Source organism: Dermacentor albipictus, chromosome 1 (genome assembly GCF_038994185.2).
Source record: "Dermacentor albipictus isolate Rhodes 1998 colony chromosome 1, USDA_Dalb.pri_finalv2, whole genome shotgun sequence".
Classification (NCBI taxonomy): Eukaryota; Metazoa; Arthropoda; class Arachnida; order Ixodida; family Ixodidae; genus Dermacentor; species Dermacentor albipictus.
Window position 1 is genome coordinate 514,717,479 of NC_091821.1, and position 24,402 is coordinate 514,741,880.

The 24,402-nt window shown below is 44.5% G+C and overlaps 1 protein-coding gene across 3 annotated transcripts in view; it reads left to right on the forward strand.

Annotated features, from left to right (window-relative positions):
• The window catches only part of Duox (dual oxidase), a 448,965-nt gene that overhangs the window by 182,226 nt on the left and 242,337 nt on the right, over window positions 1–24,402 (forward strand). For all 3 annotated transcript variants that reach the window (XM_065437132.1, XM_065437133.1, XM_065437135.1), the window contains 2 exons: window positions 248–414; window positions 10,932–10,992. In XM_065437132.1, the coding sequence (XP_065293204.1) occupies window positions 248–414; window positions 10,932–10,992 (228 nt within the window). The remainder of the gene's footprint in view (window positions 1–247; window positions 415–10,931; window positions 10,993–24,402) is intronic.

A 24,402-nucleotide genomic window follows, 5' to 3' on the forward strand; every position in this document is an offset into this window, starting at 1 on the left:
TACATATACCTTAATAAATACGAAACCTCATGGCAACGTTGACGACAACAATTCGCGTGGAGTGTCGACATAATTGATATCGCAATAAAAGAAACAAATAAGATACAGAGACACCAAGAAGCACGCCTTTTATGCTACCGGAGATCTTTCGCTGATGTATCTCATGAAGAACCACAACATTTTTAAAAAAAATTCTGTGTATTGTATATTTTACAAATTCAATTTTCCAATTCTTTAATGCACGCAGTTTTGGGCGATCCGCGGACCAACCAGAACCCGGGCCTGTTGGCGTTTGGCATTCTCTTTTTCCGCTACCACAACGTGCATGCCTTGCGTATTAAGGCTGAGCACCCGGACTGGACGGACGAAGATATTTTCCTTCATGCCAGGAGGCACGTCACTGCGGCTCTGCAGGTCAGTAACCCCTGGGCGTGAAAATTACTTCCTTCGAACTGTTTGCTTTAGCGGAACGAAGCGGTCAATGACGTGTGCCCGTACAGCACAATGATTGGTTGCTGCCCAGCAGGAATTGTGCAAACCTTCTTTTCATTAATGGCGTTGAGTAACATAAGCGTTAGTGCAATGCATACGCAGACAACAGAAAAAGACAAATCGTCAGTTAATGAGTAAAGTTGGACAGATTGCTTGTGTTGAATAAAACTTGTTACCTAAATATTTAACGGTACGTGCGCACTGTTCCCCCTAAATATCGAATAGCTCACTTCCATACCCCGTAACCCAAGTTGTCTATGCGGCACATATCCAGGGACATGTCCCCAATGCTCTAAGCACTTGTCTACATGGCAAAACGGTAGCCAGTTTTCCCGCCAACTGTACGTGCGGGCTGTCAGCCTGAGTGTAGGCTGCGTGTCCTGCTGTAACTTTACACACTTGGCAATTGCGAACTGCGAACTCTTTATCGTTAGGCACTTAGCTTAATCTGCTATCAGTATGAGTTTGCAACTATTTACACTAACTGCAGAAAACTGTCGCCAAAACAGATAATTTATCACTCTTTAAAGAATTACGCAGATCCAATGCACATGTTGGAGTCTATGGAAGTTAAGCTCTATGAACTGCTAAGGGAATGGTTTTCATCCAAAGGCAATTGATCCGTACAATTGTGTTTGCTTTCATCTTATGCAATGCCAAATCACATGTTTTTTTTTGTTTATAGACCACAAAGGTAACAACTTTATTGCGACAGATTTTTCTCTTTATGCACAGCGTTGTTCAGCAGCTATACCAAGACGCAAACTCCAGTTGAGGCGGATGCACAGTATGAGATGTACAAGCGCGAAGGTGATGTATCACGCATGTCGAGCAAAGAATGGTGAGGGCGCGTTGTATGCTCATAGAAGGGCTGCACCTATCAATCAACAGTTCGGGATTCTTTACTAGTGTCACAGTGGGACTCGGGAGGATTGGCCAAGAACGGGCGCCTTCCTACTGGCACATACGAAACGGCTAAATATAAATACAGGTGAATCAGTGATTCTGTGAAACAGAAATCCCCGTTCTATTGTCGCGTCCACTTATTTATCTTTTCTTCGGGGACTGCATTGCACCGGCTAGCAAATGTTGAATTGCTTTAGACTAACTTGTTTTCTGGGCACTGGTTCGCCCGGTAAATAGTTCGTTCGTGATTTGCAGTTCTTCCTACCGTGTTCTTTATCATCACTGCAACCTGACCACTGGTGGAGGTGTTGGGCACGATGAGGACGTCTGGCACATGAACGCCAGCGCACCTCCACTAGATGTCACGTTCAAGTGATATTTTGTTGTTTTGACATATGCTTTGAAGAAATACTCAGTAACTTGAGGGAAAATAAATGAGAAGCTGAAGTGCACAAATATTTGTACTTGATAAGCGTGGGCGAATGGAGGAAGAGGTCAAGAAAGTTGGCAACCGAGTACAGGGTAACTGAAACTGTGAATGGGCAACCACCAGGAAGGAAGTAGGAGAGGCAGTTAATTGGATGCAAAGATCGGAAACAAAAAGGACCATGGACATTTCAAGAATGAGAAGAAAGAAATCTCAAGAGAAAATCTGTACGATAACATAGATGGCGCTGCCTTGTCATTTGAAGTTCATGCCGGTTGCGTAAGGACAAAAACATATCGCTGCACATATTTGGAACATGATGACGCATGCGTATGGTCCAGCAAAGATGTGGAAAGCACTTAGCACATCCTAATGGAATGCGAAGGGATTGACCCTATGGGAGCCGTAGGTAACGTACACCTTCCAGAAGCACTTTGGTTTAAAGTAGAGGGAAGCCTCAAGCGGTCAGCAGTCGAGATAAGCAAAAGGCGTTTAGAGTATTGGTGGAAAATAAATCAGGGAACAGGTTGATACTACGGAATCTCTTACACGTATAGTTAACGGTACAAGGTAGATTACGAAGAAAAATTGATTAAATATATAAATGCAAAATAATATGGAAAAAAGATGCATAACACACCTGGTTAATAAGGCAGGCTAGGTGACTACTTGGCATGGCCACATTACAAAGAGGATACCTTGCAATCACCATCACCATCATCGTGTTGTAGAGGTCACTCATAGCTGAAGCGATGGTGAAATCCCACACGCCGCTCGCAAACGAGAGCATTTAGATCTACAAGAAAGAGATTATTCAAGAACGTTCGCTTCCTCATGCGTGATGTGAAGTGATAGCTTTACGGCGGATTTACTCGCAATCAACCCAATACAGCCGGATAATTTTTTGTAACGAAAGTCACGGCCATCCAGAAGACGCCGATACTGCGCACTCGGCAATACAGCCGACAAATGCTTTCGGCGAAATCCAAGCATTAGGCTCCGCCGAGCTCGGAGGCATCATCGGTGCCGTTGTACGCCAAGAACTGCGCAGGATGTTCCTGTGGATGCAGATTCAAGTAGGGTTCATTGCTGATACCACCCGAGAGGAGATCCAGCCGTCACTAGGAGACAATGAATGGCTGCTACCTTAGGCGAACGCGATGACCTATGCCGCCGTAGGTCACGTTCCCCCTCCCCGCCAGGGCTCGGTAAGGCCACAGTTCCGCCGCAGCCGCCTGCTCATCCGCCCGTCGCCCAGCGCAGCTACCCAAGGATGGTCGATGTATGGCGTGCTCCACACTGCCGCCGGCTCTGCTTTCACACCCGGCCATGTGTACCGCCGATGCCCCTACTGCTACTTGAGACTACGAGGCATTGCCGTTAACGCGCTGCGCCCACTGCGAGGTGAATGGGCTCGTAATATCGCCAACTTCCTCGCCTACACTCAGTGGATCTCTCGCCGACCGTCCCATTCTCTTTCACCAGGCCACTACCTGTTGCCGCAGCGCCGACAGCACACTAGCCCATCGCGTGGATGGTCCCTGAGCCGTAACTGCAGAAATAAATTAGCAACCAATGCGGTGCGGTTGCTCTGCGTGTAAATGACGAAGATCACCGTCGACGATGCTTTAAGATCTATTCCAACAGCATAGGAAATACACGCAGCCACCCAGACGAAGCCTGCAAGCCTAAAATGCGCCTAAAGAAAAAGACTTGACGACGTGACGTTCCAGTTACATCCTAAAGCGACGCACCCATGATCCGACGCCACGACCCAACTACAACCGAAAGCCAAGAACTACGGACCTTGATTTTCTGATTCATGGAAGAAATGACATGCTCTAGTGGACACCGTACCGGACTACTCCGTGACCAGTGGACCATTCGCCATAAAGTTGAATTATGTTGATAACGTGGGACAGCCCTCAAATGCTGACAGCTTGAGGTCACCTACCAACGCTGACTGGAAGAATCTGCGTGGCAAGAGCGACAGTTCATGTCCAAATTTACCCTGCGACCTTTGTTATCTTGGAACAATGTTCACGGGGCCTAATTTTGGCTATAGACTTCCTGTGCCAACACAGTGTAGTCATCGACTTAAAATCCAAGTTGATAACTCTGTCTGCAATCAAACAATACCGCCAAACAGGACCCTCAGTCAATGTGCCGAAGTGTACTTAAAGATCAAGTGAGTATCTCGCCGCGCACCAGCATCATGATTTCCGTCACCGCAGAAGCAGCCGGAGACTTTAAATCTATCCTAGAGAACGACCAAAGGGGGGGGGGTGCAATCGGACATCTTGGTCTCGAACAGAACGCGCTCCGTCGCTGCAAAGTCTCAAAGTGGGCAAAACTTTTCAGGACGGGCGGCACAAGTACAGCCAGTCAGCAAGCTGCGCACTCCTCGGAAGTTTACGTGCCGCTTCGTTTGTCGTCTGCTTGGGTACAATATACTAGTAAACAGGTAGTTTTGTATGCTTGGTCGCTGAGTAGTCGCTGAGTGGGGTCGCACACAGCAAGAAAAAAAACTACGACGGGACCAATAGCGCGCTTTTCAAGAGGCAACAAAGAGATGTCATGGCACCGCAATGTCCGACTCGGCGCCCGGGTTTCGGCGCGCCAGAGGAAGCTGTTCAACGTACTGTTCGTTTCAAGAAACGAAAGCGACGCCGGCATTCGCTTTCTGCCATCTCTTCAGGCGCATTTCGCACCTCCAACCACTCTTCTTCCTCCTCGCGCAAGGCCAACGCGACCGCTTTTATCACGCCAGAGGCCCTCAATAAATTCAGTCCTGCCATTTGCACTTTGCTCGGCATCCGCAACTCTCCAACGCGTAGGGGACATGGCATTGACAGCTTGAAATGGCAGACCTGTTTAGTCTACCATAACATTTGCATATATATCCAAAAATATATCTGCCGAGATAGCGGCTGACCCAACAGCACCCAGGAGCCAAGTGGCCGCGCCCAAACTAGGCACGCAACGAAACTTCTGCTTCAATATGCCCTTCACGTACCAAGTGTTTTTGAACTGCGCAAGATCGCGAGTACGAGCTGCTTAATGCTTCATTTTGTTTAGAGAACGCACTGGTATTCAATTACCTATCGGAATTTTTTGGGATGTAGATTCCTTCTTAAAGTGGTTGGACGTTCCGAGGCGTGTTACTGCTGCTTAAAGATACTTTGAAATAATTTGCCCAAAACATCGCTCCCTTGTTTCTGATGCACAATAATACAAAATTGTTAATGATTCGATACAGTTGCACGTAAAAAAAGAATGAATGGCACTAGGCATACGTGAAACGGCATTCGTGTGCTTCACATTGGAAATAAACAAACAGTACTGCTCTTTGTTTCACAGATCCCTAAGCGCCGCGGCTCCTGTTGCGTTGAACAGGCCTATATCTGAAGCTCAACATGGCACTGGGTCTTGTCGTTGATGTGTGAAACATACTTCGCGCTTTTATTTTGAGTGTCATCTCCACATAACACGCAATTTTGTTTGACGCCGTAACAGAAAGACACAGCAGCCACTCACCTTTCTTGAAGTTTCCGCCGCGAAAAAGTATTAGCCGTCGGACAGTTTCGAAAAAGCGGCACCGTATTCTTCACTTTGTTTCTGCCCAACCATTCCAGGCGCTGACGCCCCACATACAGTTGGAGCACGACGAATAACGAGAGAAAGAGCTAACAACGGCAATGTATACCAACCGCCGACGGAGCCCTGTGCGTGACCGTCGAGGCGAATTTTTTCTAATAGGGGGCGCTTCTACCAGGGCGCGGAATCATCAGATCAGAAGCAATGGTGTCAGCGCTAACATTCGTCAATGACATTCTTGTGATTCCAATAGGGCATGTTCTTGGGCTTGGAAGAGAACTAAAGTTTTGTTGGCTTCGGGAGCCCGAGGTGAAACCACAAATCAGGCAGTGAAGGTCGACTTAGGTTGGGCTTCTTTTAAAGTCGGAGGAGACAGAGTGAAATTAGTTGTGAAGAATGACGCAGGAATGATTAAAAGAAATGGACGTCTAAGTACACCGGTATCCGTGCCCAAAAAGCGTGGACACTGAATGGAGGAAGAGGTAAAGAAAGTTGGCAGTCAATTGCATGGTAATTGAAAGTGTAAATAGACACCCACGAGTCATCAGAAAGAAAGGGAGAGAAACAGAGAAAGTAAATTTCATCCAAAGAATGGAAATAAAACGGACCAAGTGCATTTGCAAGAGCTACAAGAGAAAAATTAGAAGGAAAGATCTGTACGATCACGATACGATGCCCTGCTATTTGAGACTCGAGCTGGTTGTCTAAGAACAAACACATATACCGGAGCAAATATTCAGATCAGAATGAGGTATGTGTGCGCTGCAGCAAAAATCAGGAGACCACTATGCATATCCTCATGGAAGGCGAAGCTTTTCACCCAGCGACACCTTCCAGAAGCGCTGCGATTTAAAGTGGATGGAAGGCTTGACCGGTGAGGAGTCGATATGCGCAAGATACGTGTAGAGTATTGGAGGGAAGAAACCAGCGAACAAATTTGTAGGATTGCATTCGTTAGGGGCATAAGTAGTGCTAAATGGTAGATATAGAAGATTTTAGGAAGAAAAAAGAAATAAGAAGAATATCTAGAGAAAATGCCGCACTGACAAGCATATATAGCATACCCAGTTCACAAGATAGTATTTAATGCCAGTTATTCAACGCTGCCCCTTATATAACCTTGCCGCTCATCATGTCGTTTAAACAACCATTTAACCTACCATCGCATTTCTGGTAGAACCATGGCATATCATTCATCCGCCTTGCCACAGTCTATCATCTACAGGAATGGTTTTCCGGAACACATCGTCAACATTCGTGATTCTGCTCGTTTCAGGGCCGAAGTAACCACCATATTTTCTACATGTTAACGTGTCATTAAGTTTTGTGTAAAGAAGTTCTTGCGTTGTAGTGATCCGTACTTACAGTCAATGAGCTGCACGTTTTTAGACTCGAAGTAACCGCCATATCTTCTAATTACTAAGGTGTCATTAACTATTGTATAAAGATGTTCTTGCGTTTTTGTGATAGGTACTAACAGTCGATAAGCGTTGTAAAATCATCTTACTCAATCTCCTGAATTTCCCCTACCTTTGTAATCTCCCCTCACACAATGCTCAGATGCTTAGTGCCTGTGAGGTGACTTGAATAAATTAGCTTAAACGGGCTAGGTGAATATTTTTCACTGCCCTGTTTCAAAGGAGCTGCCTACACATCATCGTTATGATCATACGCAAATGTCTGTAAAATGATAACTAGCAGCGCTACCTAGTTATAGTCTCAAATTTGCTTTGAACAATGGTTATGAATGGTTATAAAACATCTTGAGTATGCCTTAATTGAATTTATGGACATCTTGTCACGTGTATTTTTGTCAGCCAGTAATGTTCTCTCAGCCCGCGTTTTGATGCGATAGTGTTGGGGATTCGGTGCCGCAGAAAATCCGTAGTCGGCGTCCGGCGTCCCGCGGCCGGCGTCGGACGTCGCTTCAGCAAAAGCAGTTTGGAACGAAATTCCGAACAACGCATGCCCAACTACTCTCCTACCGCTAAAGTTTCCCATACCTAGCCGTTCATTCGCTGCAAAGTTATTCGTTCGAATTTTGAGAACGGCAGCCCACAAGCAAATGTAATGGGAAAAAAACACCGGCAGCTCATATCTTTCACGTTAGCTCGACCCAGACTACAATATTAAACGTGTGAAACAAGAGCCGGAGCTCGACCCACGCTACGAGAAACCTTGCCATCGTGCGCAACGTTCGCCGCCAGCGTTTCCCGGTAAACGTTGCAGTGGCCGGGACGCGTGAAGAGCAGCCACTGCCATCGTGTTCCACTCTCAAAGGCAATGCTTAAGCGTCATTAAAATTTTACCGGTCGCAAGTTGGGGGTTTCCTTGAGAGCTGGTTGGTAGCCAATGTTAATGTTAAATAGTAGCCACCATATAGCGTGCGTTGCCCGGAAACGGCTGGCATCAGCGGCGAAAATCTGTCTCCAAAGCAGACGATGCTTTTTCGGTAATTTTCGGTAATTTTCGAGAATTTTCGGTAATTTAGAAAATAATTGAGGAGCCATTTCACTTTGGGAAAGAGGTTACCCACGAAGCTGTAGGACACACACAAGGTTACACAAGGTTCCATGCGCTTATTTTCATCACTTGTTAATGGTAGTGACGGTACTTTTGTGATCACTGCGATATGGTATGGTTACAGCCTCAGACAGAATATTGTCTAAAGTTAACACTGTACATGACCGTTATTGAGTAGACTGTGTGACTTAGATAGATGTGGCACTTCAAAGAGAACTCTTCTAGCACAAACTGGTCAACCATTTCATGTCTGGTTTTGAAATGTCAACATTGAAGTCTCCAACGATGATCCCAGGGATAGTGTCATCACAGCTAACCCATACAAAGTGTGGGGTAGCTGGTTCATTGCATCAATTGAAGTCATAGTGCTAGATTGACTCGCACAAGAAAGACGACAGGAGGTGCGCTAGCTATCAGTTGAGAGTTGATAGCTAGTGCACGTCTTGTTGTCTTTCCTGTCCATGTCAATGCAGCGCTTTGTCTTCAAATGATACATTTTGTCTTTTGCGTATATGACAATGCCGTCTCTTCGAGAGTTCATGTGCTGTTCACAAACCGTCCACTTGAAACAATCCACCTTGATTTATTTATTCCATTATTTATATTTAGTGTAACTAGTGGAGCAGTGCGTAAAGCCTGCTTTACCCCCGCTGCGGGTCGACCACGCTCCTCTTTTTTTGTAGTTCATGCAATGGACACGAAAAATACGTGCAACCCCAGCCACATACCGCTCCCCTGTAAAAGAGCGGTCCTCATGACTTAAAGAAGTACAGACCCATTTCTGTATTGCTCATTTTAGCTAAAATTGTAGCCGAAACTATTTATAAATACTACTGATCTCCCTAACGGGATCGACATTATCATAGAAGAACAGTTCGGCTTTCACAGCAAAAAGAAAGTGGTCTGAACAGGCTTTATTTAGAATTTGAGATAAATAAATAACAATTTTAAGCGGAAACTGCTTACTCTCGGATTGTTTTTATATTTAAAAAAATACCGCTCAACTCCATAAAGCCAAGATTTGTTCACTAAAATATAAATATAGGGTATAGCAGAATTACCGCTTAAAACAATAAACAGCTACTTAGCAAACCGCTTGCAGCACACAAAAATTAATCACGTTAAATCAAAGCTAGCTAGGTCCCTTTCTTTGTTTGATATATATAAATGATATTTTAACTCTACCTAACACTCAAATCATTGCACTGCATGCCGACAGCAGAAATGTATTCTTCTCTGCTAAATATTTGGTTGTTCTCCAAAATCAAAATAATGCTTGGTTACGAGATTGTGCCTCAAGGATACAGGTGAATGACATGGATTCATAGCTTAGTAATGTCTGCAGTCGGGCTGTTTGGTACACGGCCAAGAAGCGTTTTACGCGCAGAATAAGACACGGCCTAAGAATGTGTGCGTTTCCGTGTCTTATTTCGCACATAAAGCCTATATAGAAATAGACCTAAACACAAAAAAGTAACAAACTACATCACTTTCCGTCCGCGTGATTTGGTCCAGCACACATCATCGTCATCACCAGCTTACTTGTTATTGGACACATAATAGGGCAGCGCGCAAAACACAAGGACGATGAAAGGGACGTACACAGGACGGGCGCAAACTCGCAGCTATATTAACGAAAAGGTGTGCGAAAAGCTCTCAGTTTTGATGAATTCCAGTTACACTTCAGAAATCAAAGCAGGCCTACATGAACACACATCAGGTCAACACGTGCCACATAACTTTGATGAAAAAATTTCAAGTGATTCCACATTATCCCTGTCAGAGAGACACACCTCCATATGGAATAGACCACGCCATAGGAATGCGCAGCTACGCATACAATATCATCGCGTGAGCTGTAAAAGACATCATGCCATGGAAAATGGAACACTGTGTTTCAGTTAAACAAAACCATCTAAAACTGTACCTCATTTGCGAGCAAAATTACAGAAGGCATGCGTGCGCAACTCTCCTTATTTTTGGCAGTAAAATAAGCTCCCATTACTTCTTATTGTGGTTAGTCCTTTTACCCAGAAAGTGTTCTTGTACAAGTTTCTCGCCTTATTGATAATCCTAGCACCTGCTATCATCTATCAAGGACAACCTTCTGAATCCTACCCTGAAGTAACACTGAAATTTCGGCCAGGGAAAATGAGAAAAGTACCAGTCATACGGCATATCCATTGGCTCTCGCAATTATTTGAAGAAGAATGGCAGAAGAGCAATCGTAGACGTCGAATTTTCTGCGTCGAATCACCTCACAGAAGAATGAGAATGTTTATATGCCAGCAGACTAACAATGGTAACCAAGGCTTCACTAAGAAACACTGTCAGGTTTTTGTCTGCTGGGACAATGTAGTGTACTCCATCCCGCTGTCTTCTAACATGAAATACGTAGGATAAGCAGGTCGTAGACTTAACGAGCGAACTACGGAACACAAGTACAGCGTAGAATGAGCTGATACAGGTCATTTAGGCTTCCACTGCAACAGTTTGAAAAAAAAATCTATCGTGAGCAGAGGCCCGGATGAAACTACGTGCGTAATTTTAGAAGCTGAAGACATCTACCACACATTAGCACCAGTACCTCTTGCTTTTGGAAAAGTAGTTTGACTTTGTGCGCCGCCACTGTAAAGAAATGTTAACCACTTGCTGTTTTCCACGTTTGTTGTGTCTTTGTCTCGCCTCCACTGCTGCCTTACTGCGCAGTTCAGTTCTCTTCTTCAGAAAATAAAGCCGAAATGCACCAAGGAAAAAGATATAGATCCTGCTTGATATATTTAGGGAGTAGACACCACAGCGAGCGACAGGGCCAATAGCGAGCCTCCGCAAGCCAATTTCACCTGGGCAGTGTGCATGCATACTTATAACATCGCGAGGACTACCCATTTCAGTCTTCCTTGGTGCTACATTTGCGCAACCCAATTTTGTGCCTAAATTTGTAGTTTAACAGAGGAACATTTATTTGTTTTTTTTTTTCGTACAGAACGTCATCATGTACGAGTACGTGCCGGTGCTGTTGGGCGAAAATGTCACTGAGTACACAGGTGAGCTCGCAGTCGATTTCATTCCGATGCTATTGGTTTGTTTCTTGTAACCTATGCCAGATTTTCTTCTGAAATTTAACTAGCGTTGCTTTCTTCGCGCTATATTTTATGCCTCTACGTGCAATGGAGGCTCGTGAAGAGGGTTCATCACTTTCCTAGGTGTCCTTACTGCGTCCACGAAAGGGGAGGGGCTTGGGTATATGGTGCTTTTGTTGCAAAATATATTGGCCCAATTTCTTCTCGTGTATTTAAGGCTAGGCTAATCAGTATGACGAAACACCAGCGCGCGTTCACCAAATAATGTCTTCATTTATTTAGTTGTGTTGACCTTGTTGCATTACGGATAGAAAGTAAGCGAAACAACTATCTTGTAATTAGAATCTCGCTTTTGCTGCCAATCCTCCACCGGTATGGTGCTTTGAAATAAGAAACATTCGTAGTGACGAACAAACTTTCTCAGTCTCCGGTAGCATGCAGTTTGTTTCCTGTTGGCAATCATTTTATTGTCATTAAGCAAATCTCTACAGGACATTGAGGTAATATGGGAAGCCTCACCATATTTTACAAAATACGTTTTGTTGTCATCGTAAGTCGTTACGACTCCGTTATTTCTACTAATCCGTGCTGACTTTTGTGCATAGCCTTCACGTTTCAGTAATGTAGATGTGTGGACCGGTGGTGTAGCGCCTGACGTACAGTTTCATAATGATGATGATGATGATTTATTGGCATCCCCTTTGAAACGGGATACTGAAAAATTGTTACATAGCCAGCTTGAGTTACTCAGGCTTCCTATACATGCTTTTTATTGTAGAATTTTTGTACATTTCTCTTTCATTTTCGTGCTCTTCCTCAAAAATTCTCTATCTACTTGTACCGCTACGTATGCCTGCAATGAATGCGGTGGTAATAGTCTCTTCCCTGCTTTTTTTTCAACCATTATTCTCAACGTCAGTGGCTTATCTCGACTGCTGACTGGTTGATGCTTCCATCGAGTTCCATCCGCATCCATTAGGATGCACTGAGTGGTCTCCGGACTTTTGCTGCAGCATACGCCTGCGTCATCCAGTTGCGAATATTTGCTTCGGTATGTTTTTCTCGCTAGGCAACCGGCTCGAGCCTAAAATAGCACAGCACTTCGTGTTATCGTACATGATTTCCTTTCTCATTTCCTTGTTCTCATTGTTGTAAATGTCAATCGTCTCTTTTTTCCTTTCCATTCTTTGCATCTAATTCAATATCTCTGTTTTTATATCTTTCTTTCTTAAGATTCATAGTTCTCGATTTAAGCTTTCAATTGCCCTGTACTTGGTTGCCAAATTGTTTGGCCTCTCCCTACATTCTGTGTCCGCGCTTATCAAGTATGGGTGCTTGTGCACTTTAGCCACTCATTTATTTTGATTGATGTTCCTGAGCGTTACCTAAAATGTAATTTTGCTCTACGCTTCTCTCAACTCACAGAAGGCCCAACCCATGTCACCCTGCACAGTCTCATTTTCGGTTTTGCCTTGCCCTCCCAATGCCAACAGCCTACCTATCTTTGCTTAACTTCCAGCAGCGCCGACATATAGGATTTTAAGCACGGAATGGCACTTGAGAACGTTACCATTGGCATCATTACTCTTTTTTATACACCACTCACCACGTTATATTCAGTGTGGCTCCAAAGTGCTCCATGTTTCTTTATTGTTAGATTCCGCATCCCCTTTATTTTCAGAATATTTTGGTGGGTACTTGATTAAGTCTTTCTTTCGTTCAAGTATACGCGAAGTATTCATATTACTTGAGTGTGGGCATGGCCTGCTGTCCAATTGACATCGCTTAAGTACTCGTCTTCATTAAAGTTCACACTTCCCAATTTCTCTGTACTAAACGTAAGGCCTAGATTTGTCACTGCATTGCCACAGATGTTCACAAGGGTCTCTAACTGTCTTGCATTGCCAGCTAGCAGCACTATGTCGTCCGCATACGGGTGCGTCAGCCCGGCGCCCTTTAGTTGCACCATTTCTACAATACACATGTATGACAAATCGAAGCCTAATTTACTGCTTTACAGTCGTCGTTCTATGTCTTTAACATAAAGCTTGAACAACAGTGAAGACACTGGACATCTTTGTTTAAAACCTTGGTGAATTTCCACCATCACATTTTTTACTTTTTCATTCAATTTCTACTTGGTTGCCTGTACATCTCCCGCCGCAGCTCCACGGAATCGTCATCTATGCCCTCATGCTTGCTTATATGCCACGTGAATTCCCTGCCTGGAATTCCATGTTGCATAGGCTCCCATATTATCTAAAAATGCCGTTCATAAAGGTTTACTGTGAGCCACTGAAGGCTTTGTGCACGTAATTAATGCAAACTTATTATTCTCTAAGCATGTGCCTTGTCTAACCTCGTTTTATGGTTCTCTCAGTGCATAATTTTTCTCCACCCACATCAACAGTTCTAATTTTGTGGTTCGAATTGCCATTACATATATCAAAAAGATATGAACACGTCCTATACTTTTCACCTTTGCCTTCGCTGATGATGTTCATCTTGCTTTCACGCCATCCAACCGGAATATCATGATAATTATTATCATCATCATCTTCAGCAGCAGCAACAAAGGCAGCCTATCTTTATGTCCACTGCAGGACGAAGGCCTCTCCTTGCGATCTCCATTACCCCTGTCCTGTGCCAATTGATTCTAACATGCACCCGCAAATTTCCTAATTTCTTCACCCGGCCTAGTTTTCTGCGCCCGTCTAATAAAGTTGACACTCACTCACTCACTCTGCGCCCGTCAACTGTGCTTCACTTCTCTTAGCTCCCATTCTGTAAGTCTAATGATGAACCGGTTATCCTTCCTGCGCATTACATGGACTGCCAAGCTCCATTTTTCTCTTAATGTCGATTAGAATATCGCCTATCCCCGTTTGCTCTCTCATCATCACCGCTCTCTTCCTGTCCCTTAATGTTTCCAACCGGAATTTACTGCATTTTAATCACTTCCTCAAGGGCATTATACAGCAACGCCTTTGCTCTTTGGACTGAGGTTTCTGGTTAGATGTGATGGGATTTCATCGGGTCCTGCGGAGGTGACATTCGGGACATTTCTTCTGCTTTCTTCCAGTAAAACCTTCTTATGCTAAATTTTGATCTCTCAGACTTCTCTGTTGTCGTTGTGGGGTCTGTTTGGGTCTGAAGTATACATTCTTTTGTGACGGAGTTGTCCCTAATAACGTCTTTCATGTACCGAAGCGCATCGTCTCTTTCGGAGATGATACCGTCTTCATCCCTTATTGCCGTTTGTGAATTTTCAGTTGAAGCTCCGAGTGCTCTTAGATGCTTCCAGAATGTTTGTGGTGCGCCTTCGTCTCTTTTGGGAACGGTATGTCCCCAACCTTCACTCATGTATTCCATTTCCACTTGCACGAGCTCACGCGCCATCCTTTTCTTTTGTGGGTATTCGTTCCATCTAAGGGGCAACTCTTCTTCGTGTGCTTCCAAGCCTGATTACGTCCTTTTATACTTTGCTTTCTTTCTTTGTTCCACCTCTTACTTGTTTTCATCTTTTGAAGTCACCAATTTTTTCGCCGTGTGTGTGTTATGTCCTTCTGCATACCGTATTCCATTTTCTTATATTCCCAGGCTGTTGTCGGAAACACCTCCATTTTATTATGTGTTTTTTTGCGATGTAGGTTATTTGCTTTTCATTAATATTTAGTAACAGTGATGCTATTGGCTGATGTTTTGGGTTAGTATTTGCCCTAAATTTTAAGGTTAGACGGTTGTGATCACTGCCCAGGCTATCTTTTCCTTGCTTATCTATTACAATTTGGTCTTCAAGGAAGGGAACGGAGGGGCCCGGTTTTTATTAATCATATTGCAAGCAGCCAAGGAGCAAAGACACCGAACATGGCATAGGAGAAATTATTTGTACCTACTAAAGGAATGGACGAAATGATAAAGTAGTTGAAAGCGGATAAAAAGAGAACTGCTTGCAGTACGCACCCACGTCTTCGAGTTAAGTGTGTGAGATCTTACTGATCGAGCTACCATGGTACCGTTTTACCATTCTCTTTCTTAGATATATATGTTTTACTACTAAACTAACCCTGGGAGTGTCAGCCAGCGCCATCACTCGCAAACCCTGACGGCAGATACGGAACACCCTTTCTGGCGTAGGCATCACGAGTACGCGATCGATTTTCGTGACGGCAACTGGCCCATTAACCCACAGATGCTACCTGAAGGCATCAGTGGTGCCGGACTCGAGGCCCTCTTTATGTAATATATATTAAAGTGGAAAGTTGGGCGAGTGACGCGTGATGTGTGGCGTTGTAATATTCCATGAATGGTCACTGCCAGAGGCTTCTGGCGAGCTTCTGTGACCAATTGCCTAGGGGCAAGGTGTTGATCAACGCACACACGAATGAATTCGGATGAATTTGAGTACAATTGGCTTACATCCAAAGAAGCTTTACAGCCTAGTTCACCGGCTAAATTTCAGACAAACTTGGACCATCTCAAAATCGCCGGGGGTTCTGGCACGCCCTCGTAATCCAGCTACATGGAGGCCTTGGTATGGAACTGGGTCTTTGTGAGAGAGTTCATAAACCGTGCTGTTAGGGCCCGCGGTAGGTTGCGCGCCCCTGTCATCCAGCCTACTGAAGGCCACAGCGCCGAAGTGGGAATGTCTCCTAAATTGGTCCTGTGAAGAGTCCGACAATCATTCATGGTCCAGAGGTGCCTGCACGATGCGGATGGTTGCGTGTACATGTAATCTAGCTTGGGTGGAGTCGCGGCCTGTGGACAAGAGCTCTCCCCAACTCCTAGGGGTGCGTCACGGACAACGTGCGGGTGGCTTCGAATGCTCACACGACAAAGAGGGGGAGCTCGTGCTGCAAGCCTGGAATCTGACGGCTGCAGCAGCAGGTGGGGGAATTACAATGCTGAAACCAAAACGCAATGCCGCCCAGTAAATGCACGTGGGTCGTCTACTCCCCCTGCAATCCCGGTGCAGGGGATGTGCCATGGTAAGCAGAACTGGTCACTTCTGCAAGAGCGGTGCAGGGTGACTCAAAAGTAAAAAGAGCGGATTGGGCTGTCCGAAATCGCAAGTGGTGGCACTGTGTTAGAGCTACTGAGATAAGAGTTTGGAACGGTTGCATGGTGCTATGCCATGCTGTGCTACGCCCGAACAACTGGGTCAGCTTCACCCATGGGAAACGGCGGTATCTGGAACTTGTGCTCCACGCCTGACCTGGGGGCGTCCCTGCGGTCATTGCGGCCCAATCAACATCTGAATGCAGATGCTGAAATTGGGGAACCCTGCACTGAAGAGACGAGGGGCTGCCGGATTTAACGGCTTAAGACACTTAGTGCTTTTTTTGAACAGGTGTCTATTCTGTTGAGGCCAAGACAAATCTAGGCCCAACTACGTTCACATTCTTCCTGAAACAAACAGGTCACCCGCAGCCCGAGTGCTTTATACACATTACATTATATCATTACAATACACATTGTTTCAATGGCATAAGATCGCATGTATAACGTGCCATTGGAATCCGCCTGTAGGCCGCCATTGGAATCGGAACCTGGCAACGTTCACCGCTAGAACATTATCTAGTGAGGCGAATCTAGCAGTGCTGTTGGAGGAATTAGAGGGTCGTAAATGGGAGATAATAGGGCTCAGTGAAGTTAGGAGCCCAAAAGACCCATATACAGCGCTAAAAAGACGGCACGTCCTGTGCTACCCCGGCTTAGCGGAGAGACGAGAACTAGGAGTCGGATCCCTGATTAATAAGAATATAGCTTTTAACATAGAGGAATTCTATAGCATAAACGAGAGGGTGGCAGGTCTTGTTGTGAAACTTAATAAGAGGTACCAAATGAAGGTTGTACAGGACTACGCCCCCACATCCAGTCATGAGGACCAGGAAGTCGAAAGCTTCTATGAAGACGTGGAACCGGCGATGGGTAGAGTGAAAACAAAATGCACTATTCTGATGGGCGACTTCAATGCCAAGGTAGGCAAGAATCAGACTGGAGACAAGTCAGTGGGGGGCCAGGAATAGCAGGGGAGAATTATTAGTGAAGTTTGCGTAACAGAATAATATGCGGATTATGAATACCTTCTTCCGCAAGCGGGATACCCGAAAGTGGACGTGGAGAAGCCATAACGGCGGGACTAGAAATGAAATAGAGTTTATACCCTGCGCGAACCCTAGTATCCTACAAAATGTGTACGTGCTCGGCAAGGTGCGCTGTAGTGACCATAGGGTGGTAAGAATTCGAAGTAGCCTAGACCTGAGAAGCGAACGGAAGAAACTGGTACATGAGAAGCCGATCAATGAGTTAGTGGTAACAGGGGAAATGGGGGAATTCCAGATCAAGCTACAGAACAGGTATTCGGCTTTAACTCAGGAAGAGGACTTAGTGTTGAAGCAATTAGCGACAGTCTTGTGGGCATTATTAAGCAATGCGCAATAGGAGTCAGTGGTAACTCCGTTAGACAGGATACCAGTAAGCTATCGCAGGATACGAAAGATCTGATCAAGAAACTCCAATGTATGAAAGCCTCTAACCCTACAGCTAGAATAGAACTGGCAGAACTTTCGAAGTTAACAGGCGTAAGACAGCTGACATAAGGAAGTATAATATGGATAGAATTGAACATGCTCTAAGGAACGGAGCAAGCCTAAAAGCAGGGAAGAAGAAATTAGGAATTGGCATGAATCCGATGTATGCGTTAAGAGTCATAGCCGGCAATATCATTACTAATATGGATGGGATAGTTCAAGTGGCTGAGGAGTTCTATAGAGATTTATACAGTACCAGTAACACTCACGACGATAATGAAAGAGGGAATAGTCTAGATGAATTCGAAATCCCACAAGTAACGCCGGAAGAACTAAAGAAAGCCTTGGGAGCTATGCGAAGGGGGAAGGCAGATGGGGCGGATCAGGTAGCAGCAGATTTGTTGAAGGATGGTTGGCGGTTTGTTCTAGAAAAACTGGCCACCCTGTATACGCAATGCCTCTAGATCTCGAGCGAACCGGAATCTTGGAAGAACGCAAACATAATCCTAATCCATAAGAAAGGGGACGTCAAAGACTTGAACAATTATAGACCGATCAGCTTACTGTCAGTTCCCTACAAACTATTTACTAAGGTAATCGCAAATAGAATCAGGAACACCTTAGACTTCTGTCAAGCAAAGGACCAGGCAGGATTCTGTAAAGGCTACTCAACAATAGATCATATTCACACTATCAATCAGGTGATAGAGAAATGTGCGGAATATAACCAACCCTTATATATAGCTTTCATTGATTACGAGAAAGCGTTTGATTCTGTCGAAACCTCAGCAGTCGTGGATGCATTAGATTCAGGGTGTAGACGACCCGTATGTAAAAACACTGAAAGATATATATATGCCTCGTTGAAATTGAAGACAGATTGCGCCGTGATAACCTAATATTTCGTGGTATCCCTGACACAAAAGAATCATGGCAAGAAACGGAGACCAAGTTAACATCAACGATTAAATCATTCTTCGATACATTTTCAGATGACACCCTCCATCGCGCCCATCGCCTTGGCCCTTTTGATTCTAACAAGTGTCGCCCCATAGTTGCAAAGTTTTCACATTCGAAAACCCGGGAGAAAGTGTTCGCGCTGCGCGATCAATTCAAACAAAATAACCTTACTATTAGCGAAGACTTCTCGGTTCCCACCCGCGTTGCTCGCAAAAAGTTAATAGAGTTCGGTACCAGTCACCCCGGTTCCCCCAACTTTAAACTCCGCTACAATAAATTGTTTCTGAACAATAAGTGTTATATTTACGACGCGTTTACCGATAGCGTCCGTGAAAGAGCGCAGAGTGCATCTGGCACATTACAGAATCATACGGTTCCACTACGTGCGTCACAATAGGGAAGCGTAAGGGGTAGTGGCCTAACATCACAAAAAGCTTTACCTTACTTGCCTATTCTTTTTACAAATATAAGAAGCCTTGGGAATAAATTTCATTCTTTATCTTCGGCAATCGACACGTGCGATGCAAAAATTATTGCCTTGACAGAAACTTGGCTTCCTGCACATGTGCGCGATTATGATACTTTCTGTGGCGCCGGCAATTTCGCTGTCTACCGCTGTGACCAATCTGCACGTCGAGGAGGAGGCGTCTTTTTTGCAATTTCTAAAGATATTCCATCATTTCATATAGATATTAACACTGAACTTGAAACCACGTGGGCTTGCCTAACTCTCGGTCACACAAAGATAATCCTCGGCGTTTGCTACCGCTCACCCTCGTCATCTGCTACTTTCACTGAACAGCTACACGATGCTATTAATCTAATTTTTTCCCGTTTTCCTACAGCACCGTTATTCTTACTCGGCGATTTTAATTTTCCAAATTTAATATGGAATACGCATCCACCCACCATACAGCCTTTTTCCGTTCAGGCTAAAGATTTCTGTACACTGTGTTCCCTATTTTCATTTTCCCAACTTGTGACTCAGCCTACCAGATCATCAATCAGAACCGCTAACACGCTTGATTTAATTCTAACTAATCGACCAGAACTTGCTTCCTCCATAACATACCTACCTGGTATTAATGACCATACCTTACTGACATTCGGTTTAAAAGTCTTCCATCCCAAAAAGATAAAAGTTAAGAAAGTAATACGCGATTACAAGAAAGCCAACGTTGAAGCCATTAACAATGAACTATCGTCATTTATTCAAACATTTTTTGTTGATTTTGAGAACCGTACGGTCCAGTCAAATTGGGATATATTTGTAGACCAAGTACGCCTATTAACTGAAAAGTTTATTCCTAATCGCATCATCACTTCTAATCCTCGATGCCCTTGGTACAACTCTTATATAAAGCGCCTATCTAACAGAAAAAAACGTCTCTATCGCTTAGCTAAATCATCTGCAAGTAAAACAACTTGGACAACCTATAACGTTGCGAATAATCTGTACTTAACTGCACTAAAAAATGCTAAAGACAATTACTTATCCCATACATTACCTGACAGGCTTACGACAGATATCCGAAAGTTTTGGCGCGTCATTAACCCGTCTTCTGATAGCTCGATCACCTTGAAAGATGAGTCTGGTGAAGTTATTTCAAGTGAAGCTTGCACAAACATTCTCTGTAAATCATTTGCAAATCATTTTTCCACTTCATCGAACATTGATCTACCACACACAGAACACTACAACTATCTCATTATGCAATTCATAGCTCTTGACTTTGCAGGTATTGCTAAGCTGATTCATGATTTGCCTTTAAACTCAGCTCCCGGTTTTGATACCATTAACAGCAAATTTTTGAAAAACACTACCACATACTGTTCTGTAATACTTGCTAATATTTTCCAGCAATCAATAAACACTTGTACTCTGCCAGCTCAATGGAAAATAGGGAAGGTGGTTCCATTGCATAAGTCTGGTAACAAAAGCTCACCCCTGAATTACCGCCCAATTTCGCTTACCATCACCTGTTGCAAACTTCTTGAACATTTTATATTTACTAATCTCGTTGACTTTCTTGACTCGAACACATTTTTCACCTCTGCTCAACATGGTTTTCGCAAAACATTCTCATGTGAAACCCAACTAATATCTTTCACTCATAGATTACACTGTATTTTAGACCGCGCCTCCTGTGCCGACTGTGTATTTTTAGACTTCAGCAAAGCATTCGACAAGGTTTGCCACAAACTGCTCCTATTCAAGCTGAGTCTTTTAAACCTTGACAGTAACCTGCTGAAATGGATTGAGTGTTTTCTTACTAACCGTCATCAATTTGTTACTGCGAATAATTACGATTCATCATTGACTGAGGTTCGTTCTGGTGTGCCTCAGGGATCGGTACTAGGGCCCCTACTGTTCCTGGTTTATATTAATGACCTACCTTCTTCATTGACATCTCACATTCACTTGTTTGCTGACGATTGCGTGATATATCGTGAAATAATTACTAACGACGACACTAATGCTCTTCAGTTTGACTTGGACTACGTGATTGATTGGTGTAACACTTGGCTTATGGAACTTAATATTAATAAATGTAAAGTTATGCGCGTGCAGAGGAACACCTCAAGTACTCTTCCTACTTACTATCTAAATAAAATTCCTTTAGAACCCGTTAACTCATACAAATACTTAGGAGTTCATATAACAGCAAAACTAACCTGGAACATTCACACTGAGTACATAATAAGTAAAGCTAATAGCATGCTCGGTTACTTACGCCACAAGTTTTCCAAAGCACCATCATCCTTAAAATTACTACTTTACCAGTCATTAGTGCGCCTTAAATTAGAATACGCTGCAGCTGTGTGGGACCCATACCATGAAAACCTTATTTCCTCACTCGAGCTTGTCCAAAATAACTCAGTCCGATTCATATTTTCAAATTATAACCGTACCGCTAGCATAACATCAATGAAGGACAATCTATCTCTTCCATCACTTGCATCTCGCAGAACAATAGCACGTTTGACACTGTTTCACAAATTTTATTACCATTCCTCCCTTCGCAGTAACTTCATTTCTCAGCCTCATTACCTATCGAGCCGCATCGATCATCGCCATAAGGTCGGACTTCAAACAGGCAACACTAACACTTTCAGTCAATCTTTCTTTCCCAGATCATCACGACAGTGGAACCACCTTCCCTGTGAAATTGTATCTATTGTCGACAACAAACTTTTTCGTAAGGCTTTAGCTAACATTGTATAATTAGGAATTATTAACATGTTATTTCATTTACTTGCCGTACTTACAGGCAACTAAGGACGACACTGGTTAACATTGTACTAACAGGAATTATCAAGTTGCTACTTTGTTTACATTGTCTGTCGTACTTACAAATATTGTGCAAGATATTACATAGTATTGTATAATTAGTAATTACTAACACACTGCATTGTTTATTTTCCGTACTTTATTGTTATACTTGCCGTTTTCCCACTCCCCTCTGTAATGCCTTCGGGCCTTGAGGGTACCATAAATAAATAAATAAATAAATAAAAATAAATATAGCAGCTCCACAGCCACCGTAGTCCTCCATAAAGAAAGTAATAAAATCCCAATAAAGAGAGGTGTCAGGCAGGGAGATACGATCTCTCCAATGCTATTCACAGTGTGTTTACAGGAGATATTCAGAGACCTGGATTGGGAAGAATTTGGGGCAAGAATTAATGGAGAATACCTTAGTAACTTGCGATTCGCTGATGATATTGACTTGGTTAGTAACTCAGGGAACCAATCGCAATGCATGCTGACTGAATTGGAGTGATGATGATGATGATTGGCTACAGCGGACGAACAGCGTACACCCACTGCCGTGATGCGAAATAACGATGAACTCCAACCCCTTTGTATGCGCAGGCTGTTTTCGTAAGCCTCCTGGTAGGCGGCCTATCGATTTCGTGCACCTCTACCCCCGCCCTGCCGTCACGCGCTGTCCATGAGTGTCAGCGTGTGGCTTCCAAAATCGCCTTCCCGCCCTTCCTCGGGACTTTGGTGGCCTGTCCTCCCTCTTTCTTGCAACACCTTCGCTGTCTCGGTGCGCGGGCTACGGTAATGGCTAAAGTTCAGAAGTTTTGTTTTGTGGCTGTTACCGCGAAATAAGTGTAAGCCCCTGCTCAAAGAGGCAACAATTTTGTTTAAGCACACTGATGTATCCACCAGATTAGTCGTGGAAGTAGCCCACATTGAGCGAAAGGGCACGCGGTGCATTAGGCAGCCTTCGATCGTGCCTTCTCAGCAGGAATTAACGCACCTAGATAGCTCGATACTGTAACAGATGCCCTGTATACACGTGGCCGGTTGTTCGTTCCTCGATTGACCATGTGGTGGCTTGTATCACTTATATACCTGATCTGTGTTTCAGTAAACGTAGTTGTGAGTCAGCGCTCGTCCTGTGTCCTTTCACTCCATGGTCGTCTTGTTCGCGCAGTTCTTATTATGAATGTAATTTAGTAGCATGAAAGCGCAAATTGCTGGACCAGTTGGTTTACAACGAAAAAAAGAACTGCAAGTACAAAGACGCAGGATCAGAAGGAAGCACGCACACTCTCACTGGTTGAAACGGGAATTAGAGCACTGCACGCGTCCGGGCTGGACCGAAACTCCGGTCCTGGCCCGGCCCGCTTGCCGGGCTCGGGTGGAATAAGCTAGCTCTATTGCGGACCAGGGCCAGACTCGGTCCAAGGAGCTTAGGGCTCGGGTCGGACCCGGCCCTTGGTCAGGCCTGTAATAGGCCCGGTATGCTATTGGTGACATTAGAAAACTGCCTACTATAGGTAGGAAAAGTTTATTTCGTCAGCGTTAGGTGGCTAGATGGCCGGTTAGCTAGATGGTGGTGGTAGATGGTGGATGGTGGTTAGCTAGATGGCCGTCAATTGGTGATTAATTCAGCAAAACAGACCGGTGGGCTAGTTGGTATCGCATGTTAATAGGTTTTAGCGCGAAAGAAATGCATGACACGAGAGAAGGCACACAGGACACAGTGGCACTGCTACTAACAAGGGATGCTTTATTGCACTTGGCCACAATATATATAGCGCCGTACGATACAAGACGGAAAGAGAGCGGAAAGTAATAGTGTGATGCTTGATGGCGACCTCTTCAGCTCGTTCTGCGGTCTGTAGATGGGTGTCCAGGCTAGAACTGTGCTGCACGGCCTCTCATGCTTCAGGTGAGGGAGAGGCCATTAGGTTAGTAGCATAATTGTCCGCCCCGCAGTCCCATATTGTTTGCCTCAGGGTTGCTAGTTCCCCACATAATCTACAGAGTGGGCTCAGCCGCATGGACAACGACGCACATCGTGTGCTACGGCCAAGGAGGAGGAGCGCGCTTTCCTCTTCCTTCCTCCCTGTAACGCGTGCTCATTTCGCCTCCTCCCCTCTCCCGCCCCTGCTCTAGCTATCTTTTGATCAAGTGATCTCCAACATCGGGCACGCTGTAGGACGGCGCCTATTAAGCCAGTACCCTTCTCTTTCACTCTTGTAAGCTTTCCTCCGCATGCACAGTAAGTGGCTCTGCGTTGGACAGTGCGATCCGTAAATTGCAACGCTAGCGAATGAGATCTGCAAAGTATAAAACAAGGTAGAAAAATCGAATCTATCAAAGTACCTGCTTTTGTGGTCATTGCTTTGTATTCTTTCGAGCCGTAGAGCGGTTTGCCCGGAGTGAAATTAGAGGCATCGCATCTGAATTTGCTGGACTCACTCTATGTCGTACTTGCGTTGCACTGAGCGCCCTGCATGTTGAAACAAAATGAAGCCGACGTAGTCCGCGTTTACTTACATTACAAAACAGTGATAAAGTTGATGCCTGAAAAGTCAACCGTTCAAATCAACTGTCATTGAAATAAAGCGTAATAAGGAA